The following is a 20,028-nucleotide window of genomic DNA, read 5'->3' as shown; positions in this document are numbered from 1 at the left end:
TTCGGCGTTCATCGGCCACAATTTTAGTCAATTCTGGCTCAAATCTGCTTGCCCTCAAACGCCATGGAGGGTGGAAATCCAGTACAGTTGCCGAAGGCTACGTTGATGACTGTTTGAGAAATAAAATGGAAGTTTCGAAAAAGATAGAATCTTCAGTGTCTTCTGCTGCCACAGAACCAGAACAATGATCGTCTACTGGAATACAACAAGAAAACAACGACCGCAGTCCGCACGCTGAAAAACTGCACTAAAAACACGACACCAAAAATATTCTCTATTACCGAAAACAAGGTGCACAATAATACTGCTTTTCCCAGCGTAACCTTGAAGGAATGTTCAAATGTTACCATAAATATTAAATATTAGTTTCTTTTGTTAATGCGTTAGCAATTTTCTTAATAAAAACGAGTTAAATTAAAAGTTGTATTTAATTTATTTTGTTAATGCGTTGGCAATTTTAGTAGATAATAAAAACGATTTAAATTAAAATTTTATTTTTGTTGTCTCTGTTTGCAGTCGTATAAAAAGTATCGTAAAAAACTCGTTTGAAAACCTCTTTGCACACTCGCCCGACTTGTGGACCTCGCCTTCGGCTCGGTCCACCAATATGTCTCGCTCGTGTGCAAAGAGTCGTTTTCAAACCTTGTTGTTTAATATACTATTATAAAATCACTTTTTAAACTTGTATGTTAATTAAGCATGTGTTTCAGAACCACTGGATCGACGGGCTAACGTCTAGGCTCCACCTTACAGACGCGCATCTCTCCGACTCGGGAAACTACTCCTGTGTACCCACGATCGCCGGCGCTACAAGTGTTAATGTACACGTTATTAATGGTATGTAAACAGGGACGGAACGGTAGTATACCCAACACTGCTGGCGGTTAGAGTCCCGCAAACTTCCCGGTAATAAGTACCTATGCTCTAAATGCAGCATGCAACAATCCACTTAACACCCTCAGTAGTTAAACAAACTTATTCACCTGCGAAATGTCCATTCTATGGTTATGTCCCTATAAAGGTGTTTTCAAAATACAATCACGAGTTCATAAGATTATTCCTTAGACCGTTTTAGGCAAAAAAGGAAAAATATTGTGTATTTATCAATGTAAGACAAGTAAATTATCAAATTATCCGAATACTCATATAAGGGCCAATAGAAATCGGCCAAAAATTCCCCTTCAAATCGAACTAATTAATTAATATCTGTTTCTGCTACCAAATTAAGTGCATAGGGCACCCACATTATTTTTCTTCTATCACTGTCTAGCCTCTGTTTATAATTTATCTCTGCTATCCCAGCCACATTATAGGCAACAGTCAATTTTTGGAAACATCTATATACTCCTGACTTCTTTTTTACATTAGAACATTGAACTAGGTTTTTTGAAAATTCAACATTTTCGTAATATTTTCCAAAATCTGTATATATTGTTCGTATTTACGTGAAACTCTACCAAACGTACATTTTGTTCCAATTTTAATTTATTGCGATGTAGGGTATATTATTGCACTGGAATACAGTAGGTACTTAAAAAATGTACAATGATCATGTTAAGCTATTTTAGCTGGTTTAATTAATTATCCACCTCTATTATCCTAATAATAAATTGTACATAAACATCGAGCACGATTCCTATCGGCCTGTAATTCTAAAACATGGAATTACTCACAGAACAATACGCGTTAGGTATCCTGCTGTTAAACGGGCAACGCTGACATTTCGATACGCAGAAACTGAATGAATAACGTCGTTATTCACTCTCTGTGTGGATAATATTTGTATACAGGGTGTGGCGTCTTTAATATAGAAAAAATACACACAATCGAAGTCCATAAACACAACGTCTAAAAACAAAACAATCTTTTTGACACAATTTGACAGCAACAATCACCGGAACGCGAAACCACTGAACATCGAATTGGTGATTGATTAGTTATTTCTTTAGTTTTGCGACTTATAAGACCACGTGATCTCTATTCCACTGGTGGTGTATTGTCACTGCGCGCGCGTACGAAGGTTAGAGCTCATAATGGGAACAGGACCGGCATTAACTTTTCGTCACTTTTTGTAAAATATTTTTAATACTCAAATTTCATAATTGCCTTATGATAGCGCATATTATTTTATTTCATTTACAACGAGGAGTTTAAGTTTTTAATTTTCTGCTTTAAAGACGCCACATCATGTATTAGTATTAGTTTTCCAATAATAAGAATTCAGAATCTAATTAATGCATAAAAGCTATTAATTTCTATTTGGATTTTTTTTAAATGTTAAATTTTATGTATAACAATTGAAGCATTTTATCATATTATAAAAAGTACTTATTTAGTTTTCCAAAATTATGTGCCAAACAGTATTTGCCTAACCTTTAAGTAGGTAAACATATATTGGTATATTTATAAATTTATTAGATATTTGTTAAGGCACGTAACTATGGGTGAGCCTAGGTAAGTCAACATAAAAACATGCTGGTGCACTTAAATGAATTTAGAAAGATCAAATCATGACGCAAGAGGTGTGTCCTTTTTTAAGGATTTTTTTTAAATCAGTTTCATAGAAATGGCCCACCTCTAGTATTATTCTAAGGCCCACACAATTTCAGAGGTCTGGTTACATACCTACCTGTGTTTTCTCTTAATTTATTAAATTAAAGTGATTATCATTATGAGACTCCGTGTACCACAAATAAAAATCTTTTTAGTAGGTACATTGGTAGTCAAGGATCTCAAACAAAATTGAGAGTCAACAATGCAATATGTAAAAAATGTGGGGAACTGCTAGAAAATATTACTGGAATATTCCATTTTGTTTTGTCCTCAGAACATTCAAGAGCAAAACGCTGATCATTTGATAACACATCAGCCACACAAAAAAAATAGTCCAATCCCAAGAGAGCCACATATCATTTCCAAAGGAATTCGATGCGCTGAACACGAACGATCTTGTAGTCAAAATTCATGACTTGAGGACAGAGAAAACTGAAATATTTGGGTGAAACTGGTACAAATATGGGCCAAAACTTATTTTTTCCTTAATTTTTTTTGTCCAAATATATCATTGTCATAGTATTTTGAGGCGCTGAACAGGATGCCATTAGTAAAATTTACCCATCATCTTGATATTTCTCAGAAAGTCCACTATTTGAATTAAAACTATCCCAAACCCTCTTTTGTACTCAGGTATGTAAAAAAACACTAATTTTGGATTTTCTGGGAAATATCGAGGTCAAACGTAAATGTCACCAATGGTATCGCATTCAGCACCTCAAAATGCTACGAAATTGATATATTTGAACTCAATTTAAAAAAATCAGTTTTGACCCATATGTTTGGACAAGTTTCACCCAAAAATTTTACTTTTCTCCAAAATTTGTCGTAAAATCGTGAATTTTTACTCCAGCATCAAATTCCTTCAGAAATGATGTGTGGCTCTCTTGGGTTTGAACTTTTATTTTAGTTTGTGGCTGTGTAATCAGAACATAACTATAATTCAGAAGAATATAGTGATAAAACCAAAGAACACATAGACCAAAGTATTATAAAAAAAAAGACGGAAAGTATAGATTAATTTATGACAGTCATGAATTTTTTTATGAAAATGTATGTATGTAGTCCATTAAGAATTTGTCATATGATGAGAATAAGCAGATGTGTCTAAGGAAAAATTTTGAATTTTATTAACAACTAAAAATATCTATTAGTTACAAAGTGGACTAATTACCAACAAAGTATGGTCATAGAAGACAGTTGCTATAACAACGATTTTGTGTATATCCCCAGTTACTTCCTTAGAACATGGTAGTTTTCTGTTGTTTATAAATTCGATATGAATATATAGTACAGTCATTGAAGCTGAAAATCAGCTGTAACTTCCGAATTCTTTGAAACTGCATGGATTTGCATGAAAATTTAGAATAAGGCTCATCTTAGGCTCAAGTTCAAAAGTGACATAAGCCCGATTGACGCTTTTTGTTTTTCAGGGGTAAAAACTTCCCCTAAGTGAAAAAAATTGAAAAAATTAAGTTTTAAACATTTTATTGATAAAAATCTTGTTCAAGCACAAAAATTAAATAATGGTCCATGTTCTCAAACATGTTTTATGATATATTTGATCTTTTCGACCCTTTATTTAACCCTTCAAAGCTACCCCTATGCAAAAAATAATTATAAAAAATTACTTTTTAAAGATTTGGAATGATTAAATTGTGCAATTATTTAAAGGAAAAGTTACTTATAGCTAATAAAAGAATTTTTCCCTTTCAACACCTAAAAACCACCCTTTTAAAAGCTTGGAATGCTTTAACGGTGCAATTATTTAAAATAAAAATTCCCTCATTGCTTATGAAAGAATTTGTATCTCATAACACTTTTCAACCCTTATAAATCACCCCTGTGCTAAAAAAAAAATAATAAAAAAATTACGTTTTAAATCTTGGAATGCTATAATTGTGCAGTTATTAAAAATAAAAATTCCCTTATATTGTTTATGAAAGAATATTTTACTTTTGCCATTTTCAACTCTTATAAACTGCGCTTTTACCAATATTACTGTAAAATATTTTTATTATAATCGATTTTTAAATATAATCAATCATAAAAAAAATTGCTACGCTGCATATAAATAATCACAATAATTTTTTTTTACTATTTTATTTGTATAATATAATTTATAAAAATGAGAAAGCCTATTTTGCTCCGAAAAAATATCATTGGTTTGTTTACCATAACTCGGTTAATTTTGAAGGTATAGTATCCTACAAAAAAGCATTTTAAAGATCATTTCAAGAGCTGTAAGATCGTTTGCATATAAAGCCTTTTAAGTTCTTCACTTTTTAAAGGGAAAGGATCGAAAGGCTCGAGACAGAGGTCGTTTTTTCACTAAAATGGATACTTCAAGCGGCGATATCTCCTTTATTTTTTGTGCTACAGGAATAAAAAAGAGCAAAATATTAGTTGAAAAAAGAGCTACATTTTTGTTGTCTTTCATTTTTTACGTATCTTTCATAGTTTGTTATTATATAAATAAGGCAATTTTTTTTGAATAATGAAAAAAACGTTTTCAACTTTTACCGTACATTATTCAAAAAATACGCTAATAAATTCTAAACCGGTCTAACTTCAGGATCGTATGAAAAACACTAAAATAAAACTAATTGTAAAGGGTCTACGATTAATTTTAATTCTGATGGAAATGGTACAGCGTTTACTGCTCATTTTTCCTTAAAAAATATGAGCAACCCATCTGTTTTTGCCGATAACTCCTTCAATTTTGCTCTAATTAACTTTTATAAGGTCTTTTTGAGTACTACAAAAAACTCCTGGGGCGTTATACACGTAAAATTAATCATTTTTCCGTTATTTGACGTTGAATACATCGAATCGAGTATTCCCCCCAAAACAAGTCCCCTTCCACTAATCATATTTCGCTTTGTATAGGACGTACAACCGAGCGTACAACACTTTTTAAAAAACGATTTTCTTTGTTTATTTATAAGCTACATTTTTGTTCATTACACTTTTTTTAAAATAATGCGTAGTTTTTGTTATTCGCGAAAAAATACTTTGAAAGTTTTTTTTTTCACTCAAAATTCCAAGCTTTCAATCGTGAATAACTAAAAAACTACTGATTTCTTGAATAATTTCTTCGAATATTTTTTGCTCAAAATTTGATTCTGAATCGATTTCCAGCGTTATTTTAAAAAAAAATCCACCCCCGAAAAGGGGTGTCAACCCCCAACAGGGTAGAAGCGTCAATCGGCGCTATGTCACTAATGTTCATTGACCTTTTCTCTAACTATCTGCCAAATTTCAAGTCGATCGGTTTAAGTTTCAAAGAATTCGAAGGTGAAAAGCTTCAATTACTGTACTAATATTTAATTGCAGTTATTTGTTTGTATGAGAAGCGATTTCATAATCACACCAAGGTCGGCTTTAAAATAAAGTGTATCAATTACTTTACTTTTCCAATTACCAAGTTTTGCTAGTAAAAAATTATGCATAACAAGTATTTACAACTTTTTTTACTTTTTAACGTTTACTGATTTGTAAGCAAGTCCCTCATGAATTAAACATTTTTTTCAGGAGAGCATCCAGCAGCCATGCAACACGGCAACAAGAACGCCGCATCTCTCTCCCTCCCCGGAGCCGCTGTATATACTTTATTTGTCTTCATAATAAAACACATCAGATGAAACTTCTTGTAAATAGGACTTTCATTTACGATCCTAAGGTACTTTCTATGCTCCTCTTTCTAAGTACCGAACCACCACCGGTCCATATTCCATTTCTGATACTACTACTACCGACCCCTTAATATTCATAAAACATATCTTTACGTTACAAACTAACAAGAATGAATCAAATTCTCTTTCTATACTGTTTCGTGGAAGCTGCTTCCACTACACTGTTAATTTTAATTACTCACCTGTAGATATTATTTATAGAACTCGAACTTTTTGTATAAATAAAATATTAAATGTTTATATCGTATATTTGAATTATTTACCTTACATTGACAATGTCATGCAAATAATACAAAGGATACGTATCGTAACTTACACCTCATCTTTTTTTAAAAATCTCATTTAGTAAAATTGCTATTAACAAATCTGCATTAATCAACAGTAGAGAAGATAAATAGTTGTGGAACCGAACTAAAGAAAATATAAAAGTAATATACTACTTTATATTATTTAATAAAAACGTAATTATTTAATACATTAAACACAATCAATCACCAATCATTATATCTACAACTAGAAAAATCAATAATAAAATTAAATTTATAACATGATACAGTTACTATTACAATATAGAATTATGTAAGTATAAAAATAACAGATACAATTGTCATTAAAAAAATATATTGCTTTGCTTCGATTGTTAATATTAACGCTGGATATACATATAAAAAAATTCATTAAAAATCATATATTTGTTATGTCTGCAAAAACAATAACTAATATCAATAAAATCGTATTTACTTAACTAAAAAAAAACTAAAATATGTTACCATAACTCACTAGCTGAGACTTTGTTTATATAGCAGTCTTTAAAACCTTTAAATAAGTCTTTTGATTGATACCAGACAATCGTCTCTTGCGCTTGGTTATTTTCACTAGTTCGTCTTTGATTCGCATCACTGTGATTAACATCTTCGAATACGAAAAAATTGTCACAACAGTTCCTTTTTTCACTAGCTTCATAATTTAAATTAATTTTCGTATGTTTTGCCTTCGATGGCACCGTTACGGGCCGACTGGGTATAAAAAAATCATTTCTAGAATCAACAGTAGAACTTCTGTTACAGGTTTCGGTTGTTTTAAAAAATATGTAAGTGTTTGTACAAGACATTGAACTATCCACAGTATCCAACCACTGTTGTGATAAAAATATATTTCTGAAAATAATGATTTGTCAGTGGAACGATTATATTTTCATATTTTATTCTTCAAGAATCAACTTACCTTAATATTTTTTGTCGATATTTACATACAGGGTTGGTATGGTTTCTTTCTAAATGCCCCTTTGCTAAAGAAGGAATTTTTATTGAGTAAATTTCTTTCGGACACACAGGTGTAGCACCAAAAACGAAGACAACTTCCTTTATAAAATCATTTCTTTCACTAAACTCTTTAATAATCCCTTTCATTATGTTTTCTAAAGTATCATAAGCACTAGAAACTACACGGAAATGGTTGGCAGCATTAAAATTAACTTTCCTAGCAGTTCCTTCAGAAGTTGAAATTCCACGTTTCTTGTCCACCACCGACTTTAACCAATTATAAGGATACGGAATTTGCGATTTCTGGTACAGGAGACCCTGTAGTATTTCGTTTATGAGGAGAGCACAAGTAACTGGAGTGAATACATCGGATATCTTCACGTTTATTAATGAATCATCGCACTGCACGACTTGCTCCTCTTTGTTCATTTTTTGGTCTAAATTGTCCGATTTCATTTTCTTTAAAGAAAACCATTCACACTTTTATAAACAAACAGTACAGTCACAATGACCCCGTCTGTCAAAAATTATAACCTCAAATGTCAAATCAAATGTTATAATTTCTCGTCTTCTTCTTGTAAGGAGGTATAACGTAATGTATCGTATTTACACAAATTATCACTACATAAAATTTCATTTTCACAATGTCCTTTTAGGGAAACCATTTTTTTAATTTGTTACTTATATCAAATCAGGAGAAAATGTAATCAGAAGAAATAACAGATTAATTTATTTGGGTTTAATTGAAAATGCACGTAATATTACTATTAAAATCACAAAGATATTTGTACTTTTATATTATCTTAAAATCCTCTTACACTACGAATAGCATTATCTTCATCGATAGGTGACATTTTTTTGTACTGATTAAATTCCATAGTAAATGTTGCCATGCCCGAGGTTAAGGTCCTTAGGACAGTCGCATATCCCAGCAGCTCAGACAGAGGTGTATCAGCTAGAACAGCCTACAACAAAGAAATTAATCAGTATAACCATCGAACACTATAGTCACTCTACAGGGTCGGAAAGTACCGATGGTCCATCTGCTGTTACGTGAGAGCGATAAAGTAAGTCATAGAAATCCGTGCGATAGAGAAAGATGGCTATAATGAAGGCGTCTAAGTCACCGCCCATTTCGCCCTTCCACAAATAAGAAGTGGATCTTACTTGTGGAAGGGCGAAACAGGCGGTGACTATGAGACCCCTTCATTATAGCCATCCTTCTCTATCGCATGGATTTCTATGTCTTACTTTATCGCTCTCATGTAACGGCAGATGGACCATCGGTACTTTCCGAACCTGTATTTATAAAACTATAGAATTTAAGGAATAGCTGAATATCAATTTATAGTTTTCTTACCTTACTTTTGCCTCTCATCGTAACGTCTTTTATAACACTTCGACGTCGAGACAAATCAGCTAATACCACTGACAAATATTCCTCTGGTGCAACAACTTCCAAAAACATTACAGGTTCTAAAATATCCGTTCCTGAATTCTTGACAAGCTGAAAGATATAAAACATTAAATTTAGTCCTATTATAAAATTAAAAAGTTACGATACCTTTTGGACTACTTGCGTCACAGTGGCAGTTACCATGGTTTCTGATGTCCCTCTCCCCACTTCCAGATTATGTAGCATCACATACGTGTTTATCACCTAAAATGATTTATTTATGCGAGAATGGCATATTTAATATCAAAAAAGCTACCTGTGAACCAATTTTGGGTCCGTGGGCTAATCCAGTCTCAATACCTTGCTTGACCGCCAACAAATGTTTAGGAAAAATACTGGCGATATTACTGGCAGCTTCGGGACTTTTGTCCAGTTTCATTACGTTGCCAATATCTTCCTTCTGTTCTGTCGGAAGGAGAGACAATGTTACAGTAACAGATTGTTTACTATTTCCAATTTTGGTTTCTAATGTGCTGGTGTCTGTCAATTTTTTAATCGGAGATTCTCTGTAGGCAATCTGCAAAGGTCCGAGATCTGCCTCTATTTTATATTCCTTCAAAATGCGGTCACGGATTATTTCCAAATGGAGCTCGCCCATTCCTAAAAACAAGAAAAAAATGGGTAGGAAAACGAAGTAAATTATCAGTATCAAAAATAGTAAGTTCAGAATCGTGTACCTGCTAAAACAGTTTGGCCAGTCTCAGAATTATACGTCACCCTTAAACTTGGATCCTCCCTCTGTAATTCCGTTAAAGCTTGTTCCAATGAAGCCTGCGCGGCCAGACTCGGCGGTTCAATAGAACAAAAAAATACCGGTTCGGGTATAGTAACGCCTACTCCAAGAATCTTTTCTGCATCGATTTCTCCAGATCTTTCATTTAACGACTGAGTTATGTTTCTTTTAGCTTTTTGATATGCTGATTGGGTACTAGTTATCAAATCGCCAGATCTGATTTTCTGAGAATTAAGAGAATTTGTTACAAATTACTTAGGGCCAGATACACTATTTTCATACCAAAACACACAGTGACAAGCTATTACTTACTTTCAATCCAGCGACCACCGCTATATTTCCATTTTTCACACTATCGACTTCTGTGAACTCATCGGCATATGCCACGTATAGTCGTCCTATTTGTTCTGAACAATCCTGTTGAATACTATAGATTTTTTGTCCTTTATTCAAAGTTCCATTATAAATCCTAATAAAAACTAATGATCCCCTTTGTTTGTCATGCACAACTTTAAACGCTCCCGCACACAAACTGGATTCAAAACAAGTATAACGGTCATTTTTCACCACTGGAGATGGAAGATATAGTACGACAGCATCCATTAGCGCCTGTATTCCAATATTTTTATAGGCACTTCCTAATAATACTGGGACTGCTTTCTGTAATTAATATATTCATAATACAACTTACCTATAATGTAATAAATATAACCCCACCTGATTATATGTAATTGCGTTCAAGGCTTTCACAATATCGACTGTGGCTATGTTTTCTAAAGATTCTGATGATATGACTGTATCTGCTAACTCGTCACAGTGGTCAGTTAATTTATCGATCAATATCATACGTGCGTTTTTAGCTTCACTCCAATATTTAGGACATTGGTCTTCCGTCAAAGGTGTTTTCGTAACTTGTTTTTCATTGACCGCGCCATAATTCAGCAGCTCCATGCTTAAAACATCAATTATACCTAAAATGAATGTAGTATTTATAAATAAAAAACTTTTATTTCCATACCTGTAAGTTTGCCATTTTCTCTAACAGGTAATTGCAGTAATAGATAAGGTTTTTCCAATTTATTTTTGATTGCTTCACAGCACATTTTAATATCTGCATCTAAGCGATCCATTTTATTGACAAAAATTATTCTAGGAATGTTATATCTGTCAGCTTGTCTCCACACTGTTTGCGTTTGTGCTTCAACCCCTACAGATTAAAATTTTGTTAAATTTTAATTAAATGCAAAGTTGAATTACATTCCTTATACCTGCTGAACCATCCAAAACAACTACAGCTCCGTCCAAGACATTTAAAGTTTGTTCCACTTCCATTGTGAAATCTATGTGGCCCGGTGTATCAATAAGATTAATAAGATTCTTTTTCCAGTTAAATGTGACAGCTGCAGAAGTTATGGTGATGCCTCTTTCACGTTCTTGATCCATATAGTCAGTAACTGTGTTGCCATGATGAACTTCGCCCATTTGATCTATTATTCCGGCAAAATACAGCATTCGTTCAGTGGTTGTCGTTTTTCCTACATAAGAAAAAATGGTTAATTAATTAGAATTGTAATTCTTATACTGAAATTATACCAGCATCGATATGAGCCAAAATTCCCATATTTCTAATTTTTTCAATATCCACATCTTTTACATTTTTAATTGTATTATAATTATTTACTTTATAAAAGATACTTGTTCTGTATAATATTCTACAGACTCTTGAGCACAAATTCATATTACTAAAACTTTTGAATCTAACCTAACCTATAACATTCCACAATCCACATGTGATTGTGACATGTGAAAAGTGAAAAAAATCAAAACAGGGAATGAAATAACTACTCGCCATTTGACAAAAATTTTATGTAACAAAATCTTTGCCACAGGTTTTCATTGTTTATATAAAATATTTAAACACATAGGCTAGTGTATGATTCTAGTTTCTATAAAAATTGAAATCAAATCAGATTATGATACATTTATTATAAATACATCCTAAAGACATATATTTGTATCACAAACTTTATATAAAATTTTAAGTTCTGTTGGTATTTTTAAATAATGAGTAAAAAAACAAAGTTTAAAGAAGAAGACGAGCATATAATGACATCCAAACTACGAGTGCATTCAAATTCAGTATTGTTTATTTTGTTACAAGGTTATTAATGTCAATATGATAAATGATTGACCTAACTACTAAATTTAAAAATTATGTCATGAAAGATCAGTAATCAGTAACATTCTTGAAAATGGATCACCGTTCGCCCTTAGAAAGTATTTTCAGTGTAATTGGTGGTTTACCCCAGGGTCACGACAAACCAGTGAAACATGCTTTATACAATGCAGTGGCCCTTTTCCTTTTATTCTTGTGTTGTGCCGCAGGATATGCTTTGTATATGATACTGGAACCATTTGTAAAACCCCTAATATGGGCCGTACTAGTTGGCTCAGCTCTACATCCCCTTAAACGATCACTGAGGGATAGATTTCAGGCCTGGTTTGAAACATTGGAGACAACCAACACACCAGTCATTTTTGGAGTAATATTGCTGCCAATCAATATTATAAATGATTTATCGGAGTTTATTGGAGAAACTCTTTATAAAAGAATAAAACTAATTATTGGAGTTTCCGTAGTAATACCGATGATCCACCTTATTTACTATTACACACCAAAGATAATTGCTACATTAGTCTGGAAAATATTAACGTGCTCGTTTAAATCCCTGAATTTCTTTTTGGATAACTCGACGGTTTTAGTGGTAAGTTTTATTAATTTGTTCAATTTTAATTTTTATGCTTTATGTTAAAAATCATGGTTTGTGCATTTTAGGTTTCTCTAAGTTTAATCGGTTACATGTCAATTGTGTTTCTTCTATGGAAACCAGAAAATAACTCCAAATTTCACTACGCTTCCATAATAATTTGGTTGTTGTGTTCATGTTGTCTTGCCCAACTGTTTGGGTCATTACAGTTGCCTGTGTTCATTATACTGCAAGTAATATTTTTTGGAGGGTTTGTATCCGAAGTATATGAAATTCACGAAGCCATGAATAATGCAGGTAAGTAGATGCACCGAAAACCATTAATAAAACATCTAGTAAGGTCAAAAATCTTGTAACTATTTTTTAATGTTATTTTTAGGTCATCCGATATCCATTACAGAATCTTTGTTATTGGCATTTCATGATAAAGCAGTAGAATTAGATATAAGTGAAAATGGCTCCGAGACTAAAGATGAAAATATTGATAATATAGACCCCAATGAAGAGGTATGCAATATGTTTACAAAGTGTATAGTAAAGATTAGAAAACAATTAAACGAAAGTATTTGAAAAAAATATTAACTAATATGAATATTTGCACTTTCGCATTATATAAAACTATCTAATTGTTATATTAATTATATAAAATTATCTAATTTTTAGAAAGAAATTGAAGTAAATCCAAATGTTACGTTTAGTGAAAAATCGGAGACGATTGAAAATGTAGGAGACACAATTAAAACCGCAAAGACAGACCAAAAAGAGAAAGATCCCTGGTCTTTGGAATTGTTTGAGGAAAAGCAGCCAATAACCCGTACCGATTCTGAATTAAGTAATACAAGTGTTCTAATAACTAACCAAGGAATACATTTAATACAACAACCCCAGACTGCAACCATTTCGGAAATTTTAAATAAACCAAAATTATTGAGAAAAGAAACTAGACTAAAAAGATCCTTATCTCAGCCACAATTTGGCAATAGTGGCAAACTACGTAAGTCAAACATTCTACAAATGGGCAGAAAACTCAGTTTGACTTATTCGAATAATAGTTTAATAGATACAGAGACTTACGAGAGCACGTTTTATTTATACTCTGTATTATGGGCTTGCATTGTTATGTTATTCTGGAAAAACGTCATGTTGCTTCCGTTGTTGCCAGTGCCAATACTGTTTTACCTGATTAAACACCTAGGGCTATATTTGGGCCTTTGGAACTACCTCTATGAAAAGTTCCATAATGTTTTCCAGGCACTAAGCATTTGGTGTGAAGAGAGGCACGACGCGCTCGTTCCCGTGCCTATTAGAGGACTGTATAAAGTTATTCATAAAGTCAATACTACTTTAAAGACTGGCGTTAAAGATAGCATAGATACCGTCGCTAGTTGTGTCGTTATATTTGGTCTAATCGTTTTTCTCATTTGTGCATCGGTGTTCATCGCATTACAGGTAATAATGAAATATATAAAATTATCTAGTCAACTGTTAAATTTAGTAGTTATTATACCAGTATTTTCAATAGATTTGTTATGATTTTGCCGTGGAAACCTTGTTTTTAATGCGCTTAAATTTGAAGAAAATACTGTGGCTCGTTAAATTTATATAGTCAGTAAGCCCGTTCAAAAACAAACTTTTTACAATTCAGGTTGCAATTTGCGACAATTCCCCATAATTAAAATTTCAAAATTTTAAAGTTAGCCTAGTAACTTCATACGTTTGTAATAATGACTCACTTAACATTGAAACGGAACCGATATTGACTTTTTCTTTAAGATTTATGCTGAAGCGATTATGATGGTTCAAATGACTGGCAACGTGATTAACCAGACCGTTGTCCACAACCCCGAGTTAAGACAAATGTTGCCACCAGCATGGGACGACACCGTAGACTCCATTCTAGATAATGCTTACCAGTATGGGAGGGAAGGCATATCGAAAGCGGTATGATTAGAGAATTTTAACGATTTATTATTTTTTATAAATGATTTGTTTAGGTAAGGGGAATGATGTCTGACGTAGACTTGGCAAAGTCTCAAAAACTCGAGAACCAAATGTTGGAGCTTTGGGACAGAGTTTATCAAAATTGGATGTCTGCAAACGATTCAAACGGGCCTAAAGTTTCCGAAGATGCCGTTAAGGCTTCATGGGAAGATTTTATAACCGACATTCAAAAATCACCAGGTGAAATAATGGTGTGATACAGACATTATATGTTGTCAAGGTAATCTTTTGTTTTAGAAATGTTTAATTTAGGTGCGATCATGGATTTTGGTAAGCAGAATATTGGAACGCTCCTATCGCTGCTTGAATCAATTTGGGGCATCGTTAAAGGAAACATAAGTTTAATTTTGGGATCTTTCAGTACATTTCTGTCTGTTATACTTGGAGGGGGGACAGCGGTATTAAATTTCATATTAAATGTGGTAAGTAATTTTCTTCATTAAATTTTAATTGGTCTGTACAGGAGGTCCACGCTGTATAAGTGCCGTATATTCAACAGAATGCAGTTGTGGTGTACTGGAATTTTTGTCAACAATATCTAGCATCTTATTTTCTACCTGTAAATGTGATCCTCATTGTTGAGGGTGAGAAATAAGAGTGCTAGTATCTGAAACACAATGGGAAACAAAATATTACACAAGAAATTAATCTTCCAAAACACTCGTAGAAACAACCAATAGACGTNTATGTTGCTGAATTGTTAAACTTTAGTTGTATACAGGATGTTCCTAAATAAATGTTGCAACGGAGAACTGTAAATTCCTCTTGAAAAAAGAAACATTATTTTCCTCTTCCATATTTCTCTCCGGGCTTTCGTTTTCGAGATACACGGTGTCAAAACTTTAATTTTTTTTTTACTTTTTTGTCAATATCTTAGGAACCGTTTAAACTACAGAACTGAGCTTTTGTACACACATTACCACTATTAATAGCTACTTTTTTGCATCCTTCTCGAATTCATTGGACGTGCCAGTGGTGGAGGTTTTAAGGTATCGTAAAGGTTTTTCCCCCCAAACTTTTACGGCACTGGAAAAATTGACATTTGATAGCAAATTCTGAAGCGCCGATAAATTTTACACAAAAAGAGTTCACTTGGTTCATTGCTCTAAAGACAACTGTTTTCAAGAAAAATGACTTTTTATGAACAAAAACACATTTTGCTATCATTTGGAAAATCTTTTGTAATTCAAAAATAGGTAGTAATAATTAACAATTTTAACGAAATTTAACAACAGATCGGATTTTAACTTTTTTTTATCAATTTGTCAAGTAAAATTTACAAAAACTGTTCAAAAATACATTCGCGGACTTCAATGCACGCATTACATCTTGGAATCACGTGTCTTTCTGCTCTTCGATAGTACTGACATGGATTTCATAAACGATGCATTTCAGATGTCCAGCGGTTCAATTCGTCGTTCTCCGGATGTTCTGTTGAGGTACTTGCACTTGCAAAATGTGAGGGTGTCTCGTCATGTTGACACCACATACGTTATGGGAAAAAAACTAAGTTACCATTATTACAACTTACCTTAGAACTGTCAAGAGTGTCAAGTTAATTAAATGTCATGCTGCTGAGTGCTAATTTTTAATTGTTTAAAATTGTTAAAAGTGGTAAAAATGGATTTGCATTTTGCAGTTGTTGTAAGAGAGTACCTCAACAGAACATTCAGAGAACGATGGATCTTAAGAGGTGGTCCGGTGCCCTGGCCCGGCCGGTCGCCGGATTTATTCCCACTTGATTATTTGTTATGGGATCACATGAAGAACATTATCTATGAAACCCCTGTCAATAGGGCCGAAGAATTGACCACTAGGGTTGAAGTCACATCAGAACCAATTAGAAATACCCATCAAATTATGAACAACGTTCATAGAAACATGATCCAAGGATGTAATGCATGCATTCAAGCCAACAGACGTAATTTTGAACAGTTTTTGTAAATTTTAATAGTTAAAGTGATAAAAAATTGTTTTTATGTTTTTTTAAGTTAAAATCCTATCTGTTAATTATTTTGTTAAAATTGTTATATATTACTACCTATTTTTTTGAATTACGAGTGTATTTTCGAAACGTTAGCAAAATGTTTGTTTTTGTTCATAAAAAGTAATTTTCCTTGAAATCGGTTGTTTTTAGAGCAATGAACCAAGAGAACTCTATTTGTGTAAAATTCATTGGTGCTTCAGAATTTGCTGTCAAACCCTTACGATACCTTAAAATCTCCACCACTAGCACGCCTAATGACTTCGAGAGGGGTGCGAAAAAGTAGGTATTAATACTGGTAATGCATGTACAAAAACTCAGTCCTGTAGTTCAAACGGTTCCTAAGATATTGGATATTGTGTATCTCGAAAACGAAAGCCCGGAGAGAAAAATGGAAGAGGAAAAATATCCTTTTTTTGCAATTTACAGTTTTCCGTTGCGATTTAGGAACACCCTGTATAATTAAAAACATCACAAATGGTGTATATTTGTGTGTGTGGAGAAAAAAGTTATGATTATTATTACGGTTAAAAGCAAACAGTTTTAATGTTACTGTAATTTCTTTTATTTTGTAAACTTTGATTTTAAACTACAATATTCCATAGACTTTTTTTTTAGATTTTTAACGCTTTATTGTTTATTTTAATTGTCACATATCTGGGGATGGTCATTTTTTTATGTATAAAATAATTATTCCAGGTCGTCTTTTTAACAACACTTTTCTACTTATTAAACTCGAGTGGTGATCTGTACAAGCCAGTTGAACTTCTTACTAAATTTTCGCCGAGCGGCAGACGTTTTGGGCATGCTTTAGAAGGAGCTATCAATGGCGTTTTCTCGGCTTCTTTCAAAATGGCGGCGTTTTACGGAATGTGGACGTGGTTTATACACAACCTATTTGGAGTTAAAATTGTCTACCTTCCTTCGGGTATGTACGGGATTTATTATAGACGTTTTGTTATAATTAATATTTTTTAGCTTTTGCTACGATTTTGGGTGCCGTACCCTTCCTAGGAACATATTGGGCATGTATTCCAGCCGTTTTGGATCTCTGGCTTGCCCAGGATAGAACTATATCTGCCATTTTATTCGCGGCATGTCAGTTTCTTCCAACGTCCGTTGTCGACACTACAATTTATAAGGAAATAAAGGGGTGAGTTATTTTAATTATTTAGTTTGAAATTTAGTACTTTCAAACATATAATTAGAGATCGACATTCACGTGCGAAAGTACTTAATAGATTTATTAATTTCATATCAACTGGAATGGCATACATTTAAAAAGATCTTTATATGGAATAACCCTTATCAACATGTGGACTACATTAACTGAAATGAACCACAGAACTAATAACGAACACTTTTTTGTTTCAGTGGTGGTCACCCTTATTTAACGGGTCTTGCTATAGCAGGCGGAATTTTCTGTCTGGGTGTTGAAGGGGCTATAATCGGGCCTATGATTTTATGTGGTTTATATGTAGCTATAGATTTATCTTCTAGTCTGTTTAAAGAATCTCCGTCTGAGGAATCTCTAAACCTAAGATTGCACCACATTCAGGACAGCAGTTAAATAATGTGTTCATAAGTTTGTAAGATGTTTTTTTTCCTATTTATTGTTTTTGTTATAAAATACCTGTTTTATCATTGAAAATATGTAAAGGCCAGAATTTTGAGCTGTAATGACAAATTTCATTAATTAAAAAACGTGAAGACGTCACTGACATGCAAGACATAGTGATTTTAAAGAAGATTGGCCTAATGTGATAAAAATATTTAAAATTATTTTAATTGGTGACGAGGAAAGAAACTTGTCGTTGCAAAATAAATTTTCCTTTGAAAATTTAAAATGTTATTAAAAATGTGGCGTATGAAAAAAACTTGATTTTCCAAGTACTTATGGTTGTGTAATAATCAAAAATAAATCTAATACTGATCAAATAAATAAAATTATAGCTGTTTTAAGTAATAAGTATGCAGAATAATTCTTTGAATGACTGATGAAAGTATTTTGCATAAGTGTTACATATAAAATTTCTCAATACAAATAATTCAGTGGCTCTAATAATTTTTTCCGCAACGTTTTGTGTTAGGTGTTTCCATAATTATTTGCGGCCTAGTCCAGAAATGCAACATTTTGCGGACTATTTTTAGGTCGAATAATTCCGATATGTACATCGCCAAAATACTTTGGTGTCAAATCAATAATAATTTGTTATATAAGGCGAATAATGAACAGGGTGTAATATATTCAAAGTGAAGGGTTGCAGGAATTTGGAAAATACTCTGAAAATCATTAAAAAAAAACAGTTTATTCCATTTTCTAATGTTTTATTTAAATTTGCCCAAATAAATAGTTATATTTTTTTTTAATTATAATTTCGTCTTGTCTCTAAAATGAATAGATGTGCTTTATTGCTAATTAAAGTAGCATATGCATAAAAAATATTTTATTAATAAAATAAAATAATGTCAATTTAAATATACTTACATACCTTAGAAATTTAAAATTTTATGCAGCAGTAATATGTTGCGCAAATACATCTTCCTGATATCAAAAATATGTTGAGAATAGTTGAATTATTTGAATTAGCATGTAGTCAGATTATTCTATTTTGTTACTGTTATATGTATTAATGTTTAGCTTGTACTGTGTACTGATAGCTTTGCTAAAAATAATCTACATATGTTTTAAATGTTAGTAACATTATATATTTTTTTATACAGATGCAAGATTAAATTATTTTTAACATTATTTCTAATATAGCTAAAAATAATTCTAATTTGTTTTATTTGAATATAAATATTCCGACACCTAACCTAATTGACCAATCGAAATAATAAATTAGCTCAGATCTCAGCCGTTTTCTTTTGCTCTCAGCTTTGAAAAGTATATAATCTAGGGCTTTGAATCAGGATCAGACAAACTAGATCCAGGAATCCAATTTCAAATAGAACAGGATTTTGTTTACTATTGACATTTGATTCGATTTTAAATATCATTTAGATGTACCTATTCTTCTGTGTACAATTAAAATAAAAATATTAACTGCCTTCTTAGAGAAAAAAGAAACCACCACAATTTTAAGGTTATATTATTACACATGATCGAGATATCGAGATCAAAAGGTTGGATCACGGAAAAAGTTTGATTCATAGGGAAAAGGGGATTACCGATCCTGATCATTAATCCGACATGATCCGGAAACAAGACAACAACTACGAACATGATTTTGGAATCATAAATGCGTTTAGATCCGAAATCGGTACCCGAAAGAAAGCAGCCCTCATCTCTTACACTGCGTATTGCGTCACTACTCTACTTACATCAATGGTAAACGTTAGTCTTGTATGTTCTAGAAGAAGAGGAAGTGAGATTTAATAAATTATGGGCTACAGTCGGTTTTATTGTTTGTTATTCATTAATTTCACTGAACTATGTATTCTTTAGCGATCTTGCTTATTCACAGCGTTTTCAACCTTTTGACTTTTGATACTCAGTGCGGAATATTTCCATCGTGTATTATACGAGTAGGTAGATGGTACACTAAGTGCAAGTAAATCGAAAACGCTATCAGT

General features: G+C 32.5%; 4 protein-coding genes across 4 annotated transcripts in view; 2 read left to right on the top strand and 2 right to left on the bottom strand.

Annotated features, from left to right (window-relative positions):
- The window catches only part of LOC108910778 (zwei Ig domain protein zig-8-like), a 33,304-nt gene extending 26,935 nt beyond the window's left edge, over positions 1-6,369 (top strand). The window contains exons 4-5 of the mRNA XM_018715486.2: positions 711-837; positions 6,088-6,369. Of these exons, the coding sequence (XP_018571002.2) occupies positions 711-837; positions 6,088-6,197 (237 nt within the window). The 3' untranslated portion in view covers positions 6,198-6,369. The remainder of the gene's footprint in view (positions 1-710; positions 838-6,087) is intronic.
- Positions 6,370-6,538: 169 nt separating this feature from the next.
- Positions 6,539-8,030, bottom strand: LOC108910775 (MAD2L1-binding protein). The gene is made up of 2 exons (XM_018715484.1): positions 7,473-8,030; positions 6,539-7,405 (listed from the first exon to the last, which is right to left on the bottom strand). Exons 1-2 carry the CDS (start codon positions 7,964-7,966, stop codon positions 7,015-7,017), a joined length of 885 nt encoding a protein of 294 aa, XP_018571000.1. The 5' UTR covers positions 7,967-8,030; the 3' UTR covers positions 6,539-7,014.
- A 223-nt stretch (positions 8,031-8,253) lies between these two features.
- On the bottom strand, positions 8,254-11,472 carry LOC108910767 (ribosome-releasing factor 2, mitochondrial). The gene is made up of 10 exons (XM_018715474.1): positions 11,293-11,472; positions 10,968-11,234; positions 10,718-10,906; positions 10,417-10,670; positions 10,012-10,359; positions 9,644-9,923; positions 9,223-9,566; positions 9,075-9,170; positions 8,871-9,017; positions 8,254-8,475 (listed from the first exon to the last, which is right to left on the bottom strand). The coding sequence occupies exons 1-10, from the start codon at positions 11,435-11,437 to the stop codon at positions 8,314-8,316; spliced, it is 2,232 nt and encodes a 743-aa protein (XP_018570990.1). The 5' UTR covers positions 11,438-11,472; the 3' UTR covers positions 8,254-8,313.
- Positions 11,473-11,865: 393 nt separating this feature from the next.
- On the top strand, positions 11,866-19,228 carry LOC108910786 (transmembrane protein 245). Its single transcript, XM_018715500.2, has 10 exons — positions 11,866-12,464; positions 12,536-12,764; positions 12,847-12,974; positions 13,131-13,916; positions 14,241-14,408; positions 14,462-14,648; positions 14,706-14,890; positions 17,152-17,380; positions 17,431-17,605; positions 17,827-19,228. The coding sequence occupies exons 1-10, from the start codon at positions 11,952-11,954 to the stop codon at positions 18,020-18,022; spliced, it is 2,796 nt and encodes a 931-aa protein (XP_018571016.1). The 5' UTR covers positions 11,866-11,951; the 3' UTR covers positions 18,023-19,228.
- Positions 19,229-20,028: the final 800 nt, after the last annotated feature.

The sequence above is a fragment of the Anoplophora glabripennis genome, unplaced genomic scaffold (assembly GCF_000390285.2).
Source record: "Anoplophora glabripennis isolate ALB-LARVAE unplaced genomic scaffold, Agla_2.0 scaffold402, whole genome shotgun sequence".
Classification (NCBI taxonomy): Eukaryota; Metazoa; Arthropoda; class Insecta; order Coleoptera; family Cerambycidae; genus Anoplophora; species Anoplophora glabripennis.
This window is presented reverse-complemented; position numbering and strand designations above follow the sequence as displayed.

Excerpts from the sequence above, each read along its gene's own strand:
- LOC108910786 (XM_018715500.2), top strand. The coding sequence starts at position 11,952 with ATGGATCACCGTTCGCCCTTAGAAAGTATTTTCAGTGTAATTGGTGGT. Across the intron at positions 12,765-12,846 it reads CGAAGCCATGAATAATGCAG|GTCATCCGATATCCATTACA; the intron begins GTAAGTAGATGC and ends TGTTATTTTTAG. Across the intron at positions 14,409-14,461 it reads GGGAAGGCATATCGAAAGCG|GTAAGGGGAATGATGTCTGA; the intron begins GTATGATTAGAG and ends TGATTTGTTTAG.
- LOC108910775 (XM_018715484.1), bottom strand. The coding sequence starts at position 7,966 with ATGAAATCGGACAATTTAGACCAAAAAATGAACAAAGAGGAGCAAGTC. Across the intron at positions 7,406-7,472 it reads TATCGACAAAAAATATTAAG|AAATATATTTTTATCACAAC; the intron begins GTAAGTTGATTC and ends CATTATTTTCAG.
- LOC108910767 (XM_018715474.1), bottom strand. The coding sequence starts at position 11,437 with ATGAATTTGTGCTCAAGAGTCTGTAGAATATTATACAGAACAAGTATC. Across the intron at positions 10,907-10,967 it reads TGTTTTGGATGGTTCAGCAG|GGGTTGAAGCACAAACGCAA; the intron begins GTATAAGGAATG and ends TTTAATCTGTAG. Across the intron at positions 9,171-9,222 it reads GACCCAAAATTGGTTCACAG|GTGATAAACACGTATGTGAT; the intron begins GTAGCTTTTTTG and ends AAATCATTTTAG.